The 10,564-nt window shown below is 36.2% G+C and overlaps 1 protein-coding gene across 1 annotated transcript in view; it reads right to left on the bottom strand.

The window, feature by feature from the left end:
• Positions 1–10,564, bottom strand: part of LOC588348 (sperm adenylate kinase) — a gene marked incomplete at its 3' end in the record, with an annotated part of 35,208 nt that overhangs the window by 10,840 nt on the left and 13,804 nt on the right. The window contains 7 exon segments of the mRNA NM_001081967.1: positions 4,386–4,622; positions 5,360–5,554; positions 6,169–6,446; positions 6,939–7,389; positions 7,884–8,075; positions 8,899–9,015; positions 9,627–9,790. Coding sequence (NP_001075436.1) covers positions 4,551–4,622; positions 5,360–5,554; positions 6,169–6,446; positions 6,939–7,389; positions 7,884–8,075; positions 8,899–9,015; positions 9,627–9,790 — 1,469 coding nt within the window.

Below are 10,564 nucleotides of genomic sequence, written 5' to 3'. Positions count from 1 at the left end.
GGGGGGGGGGGAGGGAGGGGGCTCCTGGCCCCCTCCCCCCCCCCCCCCCCCCATGATCTTGGCCGTCAGATGTCCGATGAACTCAAAAATTTGCATGTTTGTAGATATTTCCGTAAGAAACAAGATGGTAAAATTAGTTTTTTTTCCTAATATGCAAATTGTTGTCGTTATAGCCTAATTAATTATGCAAAAGCTAATTTTATGCATTTTACAGAAAACTCTACATATTTGTTTGTAGACTTGTGAAGATTCTTGGAAAATTTATTGAGTAAATGTTTCCTTCTCAAATTCATGAGGTTTCATTATTTGTATATTTGAAAACGCATAGGTTAATTTGCATAAATTATGAATACGCATTCAAAATTCATCATTTTATCTTATGTATTTTATTGTTTTTTTTATTTCTTATTTTATCTATTGTTTTATTTCTAATATATTCTTGTTCTGGAATACATCAAGTTACTTTGAGAAACATATAAAAGCAATTTGATATCAATCCATATCCCCCACTTAGGAAGAAATACATCTAAACCGTATTCACATTTCTGCTTGTACATGAATATATGCAATTATATCACTTTTTGATGACATGCGCACTAATTGTTATGTAACACCTTACAGGTATATCAGATTTCGACGAAAATGGTATCAAAATGTGCATAAGACTTGAGGGGAAAAAGTCATGAAACAACAATTCAAAATTACGAGCGGTTGCAGTGCAATCTCCGAAAATGTCGAGGGGGGCCTCCCAGGCCCCCCTCAAATGGTGCCTATTTTGCATTGTGCAAAAATGCACATGTGGAAAACAATCAGCCGTGCAGAGAGGCAAACAAAATGTTTATCAACCTGAGTGTTGGCTCAGTCAGTAGAGCATCCGCCTCACAACCGGGAGGTCGTGGGTTCGAATCCCGGCCGCGTCATACCAAAAGACGTTAAAAGATGGGAGTTGTTGCTACCTTGTTTGGCGTTCAACAATAAGGGATAGAGCAACGTCGATCTGGCGCTGCTCAGTGGCTGCCGGGCTCACGATTAATTGGGCAAAAAGAATTTCCGTTTCGGTTTAATAAAAAATTTAAGACCGGAGTGTTGGCTTAGTCAGTAGAGCGTCCGCCTCACAACCGGGAGGTCGTGGGTTCGAACCCCGGCCGCGTCATACCAAAAGACGTTAAAAGATGGGAGTTGTTGCTACCTTGTTTGGCGTTCAACAATAAGGGATAGAGCAACGTCGATCTGGCGCTGCTCAGTGGCTGCCGGGCTCACGATCAATTGGGCAAAAAGAATTTCCGTTTCGGTTTAATAAAATTTGGAGTGGACTATTAGGCTATTATTATTATTATTATTATACAAGCTGATTAAAGCTGAGGAGTGGATGAATCCAATATAAAACTATATTAACACTGACATGCAAGTACTACATAAAGACACATCACAAGATTTCTGCAGTTGCTTATAAATTTATTTCATATTTCAAGTGCCACACTTTGCATGAATTGACAGTTGAATAAATATACAAAAACAGAAAGAAAGAATTCTAAATCATTACAGGTTACACGATGTTAATTCTGTGAGAAAAAGACAGTATAGCTAGTTGCATTGGATAGTAAACAAACATGGTGCAATTATAACTTCATCAGCTATTTGTTCCACGATTATTATTTTACAAAATATTTACAAAAAAGAAAGGTTATTAATTATGTTTGATCTATGCAAAAGTTGTTTCTAATAATAAACAATGATTAATCAACTTTTAAGGTACAAAGTAGTATTGGTTTATAATGAATAGGTATCAAAATCTAGTATACTTTAAAAATGTAGGAAACAAATTATGCAGCTTTTTTTCTTTAGTGTTCTTTAAAGGTTCCCAAATATTTTTAATTAAAGCTCAACTTAAAATTGAATAATGATCATGGATGATCTATAACCATCTGACAAATAATTAATACATGCATGTTCAAAAAGAATATACTACAACATTAAGGACATGTATTTATCTCCTGAGAATTGAATTTGTACATTATATACAGATACCTGTATGAGGGAGGGGACATGGGTGTTGGGTGGCAGTGACGGTTAGAATCCTTAAACTTAGAATCCCTTAAAACAAACAATGTAGCAACGGCACTTCCCTAATTGTAAGAAAAGAAATATATTCAATACACTATATGCTAGTTAGGTCTGGTTAAAATGTGGAAAACTATTATCTACAGCTGACTAAAACAACTTCCAAAGAAGAGTTTGGGCAAAAAGAAAACTATCCTGTATTCTATAAAAACATTTAAATTTACTTGTAAACAAGATTAATTTTTACCATTGGTATGAATTAACAGTACACATTGATAATTTAGCCACTTGATAATGGCACTTTCAGTCAAAGTCAACAAGCAACAGTTTTTTTTTTCTGTAAAAGGACTTTTTCTTCAACTTGTTTTCACAGATGTTTAGAGAACTATATATATGTATTGCTCATACAAGTGTATATCTACACACTACACACAAAGAAACACACCTTTTAAAAAAGACATCAAAATTCAATTTTGATGAAATCCAAAGAATCACAAAAAGTATTACGATACCCAACACATCCCAAATTTTATTGCTGAAAAATAAAATATACCTTTATTACCTCTCTTATAAATTTGACACTGGATTCTATTATTGGTCTTGAACTAGTTGAAAATCTTATTCTCTTTCAAGAAATATGCATATCAAATATGCACACGAACATGATGAAAAATTCACACACAAATTTGTCAATTCTTTTTTCCAAAATAATTTCTAGGCAGCGATGAATTTGGATGGAACATTACAAGATCAAAGATGAATATCAGAATTGTGGTGACTATTCACAAATATTCAGTACTATATAGATTTGTATTTTGTTTTTTCCTGTCACAGTAAGCTTGTAATAAAATGTATATATTTTACCCCCAAAATATGATACATTCTGTTGTACAGGTAATTCCTATGTAAACATCGATCTACATTGTAATTAATTGCAAGGACGGTTTTAACCAACAATTTACATTGAGCTATGAGACCTACACATTTTCTTTAAATTCACAAATGAGAAAAAAGGGACCTCATTAGTCACATCAACACACATCACAACAATTACAATAGTTTTTACAACATATTTCATATTGTTTTTACAATAAATTTGATGTGGTAGTTTAGAGAAGGTTCTCTCACGTGCAAAATACATTTTAGAAAAATATAATGTCATAAAACTCATCTCTTTATGAACGATACCGGTATATAACTTGGCAATGTTATTACTATCAGGAGTTTTCATGACAACACATTGTACATTGGCATTTTTTTAATTGTTTATGTAGAGTGTGTTATGAGCCATCAGGACAGTAACTCAATATTGAAGTGATATATGCATGTTGTCTGTTTGGAGCTAAAAGGGCAATATTTCATATACTTTAACATCTTTATACTAATATACTTCCATATATTTTACACTTGATTCATAAAGTAATATACCTTACACAATGATAGCATTGAATATATACACATGCATGCTCATTTTTATTCTGAATTAGTAAAATTCTATGAATCAATTAATTTGTTATCCAAAATCTGATACTTTGGTACATGTATAAAGCAATTCAGATCTGTACATCTTCATAAATCTCCTTGTTCACAGTTAAACAATAAAAATAACTAGAGTACCTCATATACATCAAAAATCTACAACACGATATTTACATATTGATTTGTTTTCCATTTTATTTCAATAAGGTCTCCTCTTCAGTTAACTAACTGCTGTCCTCAAGGGCGCTGTCTACAAAACAAATTTTTTTTTTAAACAAAAAAAAGTTCAAGAAAAAAATTAATTCTGCAATGATTAAAATCATGTACTCTTTTCCCAATCATTTATAACGATTAAATCCATCCAAACTCCAATTAATAACCCTTACTTGCTCTTTGATTACAAAAACACACCCAATTCCTTGTTCGTTCATTTAAAAAAAAAATCCCTCTAAAAAGCTTGCAGCATTAATCAACACAGAGCAGAGGATTCTTCATGTTTTGACATACTACAAGAAAACTCTTTCCAAAATTGTGAAGAGCAGAGCGAATTGGAACACTTTGGCAAAAACACCAACAAAATGTACTTGTATCTGTTCTGCAGCAGGAATGTGGTATAGATTATAAAGAAAGAAGAAGAAATTTAAAAGAGTTTAACCCATCAAGGAACACAGTCCACATTTTTTGTGCCTGAAAAATTGAATTTTTATTGAGAGCCGTTAAAATGTAGCAGATAGATTTGTTGAACTACCTGATGTTGTTAGATGCCAGGAATTTCAAAAGAAATACATAAAGATTAAAATCTTTTCATTTTAAGAGTAAACATTGAAAGCTACAAAATCTACAAGTTTCCATACAAATAGTTTTAATTTTGAAAGATGATGTCCATTTATTTTCTTTAAGAAACACAATTTTCATTTAAATATTATATACAACATTATAGAAATAAAAAAAATATAAAAGTTGCCAATTTGATGAAAATATAAAGTGGTATTGGGGGCCGGGGACGAGGCTTATTCTCCACTTAAGGCTGACACCGCGTCGAGGACGGTTGAAAGATCGTTAGCAACCTCCTTGAATGAAAACTGGAAAGAGAAGCAAAGAGACAGGAAGACTTCCATTAATTTGACAATATAATATGAACACTGCTAATTTGCCAATACTAGTGAAACCTGTCTATAAAGACCACCCAAGGGAGACAAGAAAAGTGGTCTTTATTGACAGGTGGCCTTTATGTACAGGCTCCTTTAGTACATGTTTCAATGAGAAACCATTTTCAAGGGCAACAAAAAATGTGGTCTTTGTAGACAGGTGGTCACGAAAGCAGGTTTGACTGTATCAGCCAAAACGACACTTGATAAAATGACATATCAAGCTTTCAGGGTTTTTTTTCTTATCTCATAACGTTTTGCCGTGGTAGTTTTTCTGTAGCGTTTGCTGCCTATGTGTAAACAGGTGTGAAATGAGACTAATCATCAAAAGATATATTGCACTCTGTTAGTTTAGAATTCCATGCCAGTATACTAAATTCAAAGAATCAGCTTCAATAGTATTTCTGTACAGAGATAACTCCAGATAAAATAGCACTTAGTATACACAAGTATAAAATGACTGGCAGGTAGACAAGCCTCCACACTTTTAGGTAAACAATTGTGGACAAAATGTTAATTCCAAGTTAATGTCAATATGGGCCCAGATATGAAATAATTTGTCGTCTAAACCACTACAGTTCAAGGGGATGACATTAATTTGATGTCTTAATTATGATAAACTAATAACTTTTCTTAATTAACGCGCCATCAAGGATTAAAGATAGGCTTACCTTCTTGAGGATGTTGTTCTTCTCGTAATGCTCTACCACTGCAGGAGCCTCCTTCTCAAAGGCATCCATCTTGTTCTTGGCGACCTCCTCTGTCTCCTCTCCCCGTTCTCCTGCCTCCTTCTTCCCCTTCAAGCTCTCCTCTGCCTCCTCCCGGGTGCCATCCAGGTGGATGAAACCTGTCACCCTGCCAATTTTCTGTGAAAGCGAGATGAGAGTACCAACAATGATCAATTATGATTTTATAGTCCATACAGGCACTTCTGAATGTGCTTTACAAAGATAGTACTGAAAATAGTTACTTAATCTACTAAGAAAGAATCATAGAATTAGTCATTGAAGTAAAGGGGGAAATAATTTATGTCATTGCTTGACTGATATCAGCACTATAACAATCATGAAAGAGAGTAGATCTTCAGAATTCCAACTTTCGCAAAAGGAACACATGCCACACAGGACCTGTCTTCATGGTAAGAAAATAAACAGCTGGTGTAAATTGAGGACTTATAATACACATTCGTAGTATGTTATTACATATTTAAGGACACATTTTGGTAGAAATATAACGTCCTGAGGACAATGTGAAAGTTAACAGCATAACTGAGGACTTACATTTTCTATTCAATAGAGCACCTAAATAACGTACCCCTATATGAAATGATCTCAAATTATAAACAATTTACAGGGTCTTGAACCATGTGCATCCTCGTTTTGCGAGTGGTCGCCAAAGTGAAGGTCAAGATTTTAAGAGTGTCCTCGGTTCCAATTCATCCACACACAAACCATGGATATCAAAAGCAAATTCTACATACCGATTCATCAAAGGCAACAATCTGCTCCATTGACTTGGGGAAGCTGTCTAGGACAAACCCTGCAGCATCACTGTTAGCCTCCACCACCCTCCCGAGGATACTGAGAAGGATGCCTGTAGCGACCAGTGACCCTTGAGCCAGAGCCGCAGCAATGGCTTCACTCATTCCCTGATCAAGGTTGGAGGAGTCAGAGAGGACACTGCCTGCAGAGAGGTGCTTGAAGTTCATCTTCTCGGCCAGGGCCTTAGCTACAGCTTTCTTGCCAGTGCCGGGGGCACCTGTGGAGGAGAAAGAATCAGGAGATTATCATCAAAGAATGTTTGATGTTTTGCTTATGCTTACTATGCACATTGATAACGGGCTGTTGACCCCAAAAAAATAATTTCAAATATTTCTTCACCTTTATGTATCAATAAAACTCATGAAAACTTATGCTAAAACGAAGGTTGATGACTAACTATATACAATATAGGAATCACTCTCATGCAATGCAGCCATCCCCATAATACAAGAGGCTCATGAATATCAAAAACATTAGCCAGGATACCAGGTCCTAGCATGTTAACATTAAATCAATGAACTTCTATTTTAAGGAAATCCAATTCCATTCTCTACTTGGAAACATATCGAGGTTTTACAGTTACCGGTATGCTATTTGCTATCTATTGGGCATCCATCAACATGTATGTTGTTAGCTTCATGATGATCAATACTTCTAAGATCAACCCATCAATGAATCTCCCAAGATGTACTTGGTCAATATTGCTTACCAACGACAAAGAAGAAATCCTTGGGAGCAGGAGCCTTGGCCTCCTCCACTTTCTCAGTCTCCGCTGCACCATCAGCAGGTGCTGCCTCTTCTGCCGGTGCCTCTTCTGCCGGTGCATCTGCCGGTGTTTCTTCGGTTGCTGGTGCCTCTGCTGGTGCCTCTTCGGTTGCTGGTGCCTCTGCTGGTGCCTCTTCGGTTGCTGGTGCCACAGCAGGTGCATCGGCCTGTGCCTCTGCAGGGGCGTCAGTTGTTGCTTCGACTGCTGGTTCCTCTGTCGGTGCATCCCCTGTAGTGGGTGCTTCAGCCGGTGCTTCAGTTGCCTCAGTGGCGCCCTCTGTGGGAGGTGCAGCCTCCTCTGTGGTCTGGGGTTCTTCTAGAGCCTTGAAACCGCATCCATCGAAGATCTCCTTCACCAGGACGAAGACCTCCTCTGAACCTGCCTCAGCAGAGACCTACAAAGGAATTAAGAAATGTTTAATATTGCATCTAAATGTGCTTCCCAACAGGTACATCTATATGTCACAAACAAATGCACCATTTTCAACAGTGAAATTTAATTCAACATCTAATGAAGATCTGAACTTTTAAAAGATGTAAAATTACAGTATTGTTCTAGAGGTTAGGATCAATCATTTGATCCTTCTCTTATAGCAACTAGATTGTCATTGTGGACCGCTATCTATTTTGCAATCTTCAATTATTTTATTTTTTTTAATCATATTTTATGCTTATTTTCCTTGTAAGAATCTTTAGTATTATACAACAACACATCATTCAATAAAAATGGAGAGTCTGTGCAATTTTTTTTCCTCTCTCTGCCCATTCACATGGTAATTTCTTTTAAAGCTCAAGATGAAATCACAAATATTGAGCCAGCCTACAAATTTTAAGCAACTTTCAAGGAAGGGTAGGAAGAAAAAAAAATGTTTATCTCTCTCTCACTGACCATCTTGAGCTTTCCCTTCTCTGTGTAGCAATCTACGACAGGTTTGGTCGATTCGTGGAACGTTGCCAGCCTCTTCTTTATCGTTTCTTCATTGTCGTCGACCCGTCCGCTGGTCTTTGCACGATTCAAGAGCCTCGCTGTCATGGTTTCATCTGACACCTCAAAGTAGAGTGTGAACGTGCACTCTCCAATCTGAAGACAGACAGAACGAATAGATTCATAATATGCTTATAACACTTGTGGAGATAAGAGGAAATCAACACAACATAAATATAGATAAATATTTACATACATATTTTAGAAATACTGGTACATCAAATGATATCAGTAGTGAAATAATATTTGTGTATGATACATGTACAAGTAACAGTTAATAAAGATGTTTGCAGCATAATGCTATGTCAGATCTAAGAACTGTATGACACAATCATAAGATCAATGATACTTTTATATCACTGGTGAAGACAAATATATAGCTTCTGAAAAGTACTAATAAAAGTCCACAAAAAAAAAATTCTTATCTAGAGCTAACAACAACAGAATGTGAATATACATTCTCTATAATCAGATCACAGTAAAAACAGACTCATAGTACTTTTTAAATACTGGTAGATCGAGACAAAGATACAAGTAGTCTTGAAAGATACAAACAGAGTTTTTCATCATCCAAACGCTCAAATAAGTGTGAGCATGAGGGTATAATATATGTGTGTGCGAGTGGGATTTTACAGCTTTGTATCAAACAGGTACTATTTATATTTGGGGACTGGCATTTTAAATTAACCATTTGAAAGAAATGACTCACTTTCGAATTCAGGAGTCAGTTTATTTTGTAGGCGAAGACAGAGAGCTAATTATTGTACCACCAACATTACTGCTAGGCCAACTACCGGAATACAACCCTTTCAAAGAGCTGTTAAACCATATATGTATGGTAACTCTAAGTTGGACCAGTCTTGAAACAGACAAACTAGTAAATGAATTCTTAGCAAAGAAGAGAAAGTTTGATTCTTACCTGCTTTTCAAACTCTGCTCCTTGTTCCACTTCCCTGGGGTACCCGTCAATCAAGAAACCGGTCGATGTCTCAGCAACTGCGATCATCTTCTCCTTCAGCAGTGCCAACACGACATCCTGGATTTTAAAAAATAAGATACAATAAAACAAATGGTTTGGTTTGGCTCGATATATGTTGTTAATCTGACTGTTAAAAAAGCATGTGTATGCAGGGGACCAGCAGCTTTAAGTTTTCTCTGAGGGACTTTTTAATGAGGATTAATGCCTTACCAAAGGGCACTAGCACATCGACTTGGTTTCAAAACCTGGACCTTCATGTTACTCCTGAGCCATTGCGACTCCTCTTGAATACATCACAATTACATTTGAAAGCAGCTCTGCATTCAACTGTCTTCTACAGAGCTGTCAATAAATCAATCTAAGAGTAACATAATAAGAAACGATGAGTGCATAAATAAAGCAACACATTAACCTACATTTGCCACTATCCACCCAGGTGTTAATGGGTATCAGTAAGAGAGAATTCCTTGAAAGCTTTGAGCACCGAAATTAGTAGCCTAACAGAGCCAGGGAAATATTTGAAGTGCCTTCAGCTCCTTGCATGGTGTTTACATGCACAATAAAAATATCCATTATTATTATTTATACGATTCAAAATAACTTAATGTATGTAATTTTCAATGGAATAAAAAAATATTCAAAGAATTGATGCATGAGATCTTGTTTACCAAAGGTACAAGCTGTCCCTTTTCCATGATCTCTGTCAGTTCCTTGCCCCGATCTGACCCTGACGCAACCTCTGCCCTCAGGAGGTCACCACTGGACAGGTGGGTGAAGCCATATTTGGAAACAATGTTTGCACATTGTGTGCCCTTGCCTGAGCCTGGTCCCCCTATAGCAACAGAAAAATCAAACTTGTCATTGATAAATAGAATGCATAATTTCACAACTTTGGACACTCTACAGCAATAACATGACAAAATATACAGTGTATACAAATGTCATGTTAAAATATTCTTCAAAGTATTCTTTCAGACAATTGTTGACTGTTATTACCCAAAAGGGCATAAACTCTCTGAAAAAGTGTGTGAGTTAACACCCTTTTCAACAGTATGCCTATCTCACTTTGACATTTTTTCTTTTGTCTTTGATATAGTGTGTAAAAAGAGATATATAAGCATTAAACATTGGTCAGGAAAGGAACAGAATCTTATACAAGCACAGTGAAACAAACTTTGCACATCAGCACGCCCCCCCCCCCACCCCCCCTTCATTAGCTTGACGTTGTCTTAACTAAAAAGAATCTTGTGAATAGTGGGAGAGCTAGAGCTTGAGCTTTCTTTTTCTTTCTCTTTCTGCTCATATTTTGATTGTGATGCTGCTCCTATTCTACTCCTATTCTACTTTCATATTCACATTTATATTCATACCAGAATTTATCCATGATGTGATTCAGAATTGTATTTAAAATTTTTGCTATGTACAGTGTATTCGTCATATACATTGTAACTGTCTTGTTATGTTTTGTGCTGAAAGCCGGAGGACCGTACCTGCTCATAGACTTTTTCTTTTTAGAGTCTTGACGCCTTTCTGGCTTTCAGCACACGACACCATGTTTTTTTTCTTATGTTTTACATATTACATGTTACACCAATGGAAAACAAAT

This window comes from Strongylocentrotus purpuratus, unplaced genomic scaffold, assembly GCF_000002235.5.
Source record: "Strongylocentrotus purpuratus isolate Spur 01 unplaced genomic scaffold, Spur_5.0 spur5_scaffold_4, whole genome shotgun sequence".
Lineage (NCBI taxonomy): Eukaryota > Metazoa > Echinodermata > Echinoidea > Camarodonta > Strongylocentrotidae > Strongylocentrotus > Strongylocentrotus purpuratus.
Note: the sequence above shows the minus strand (reverse complement) of the source record. Positions and strands in the feature narration are given on the sequence as shown.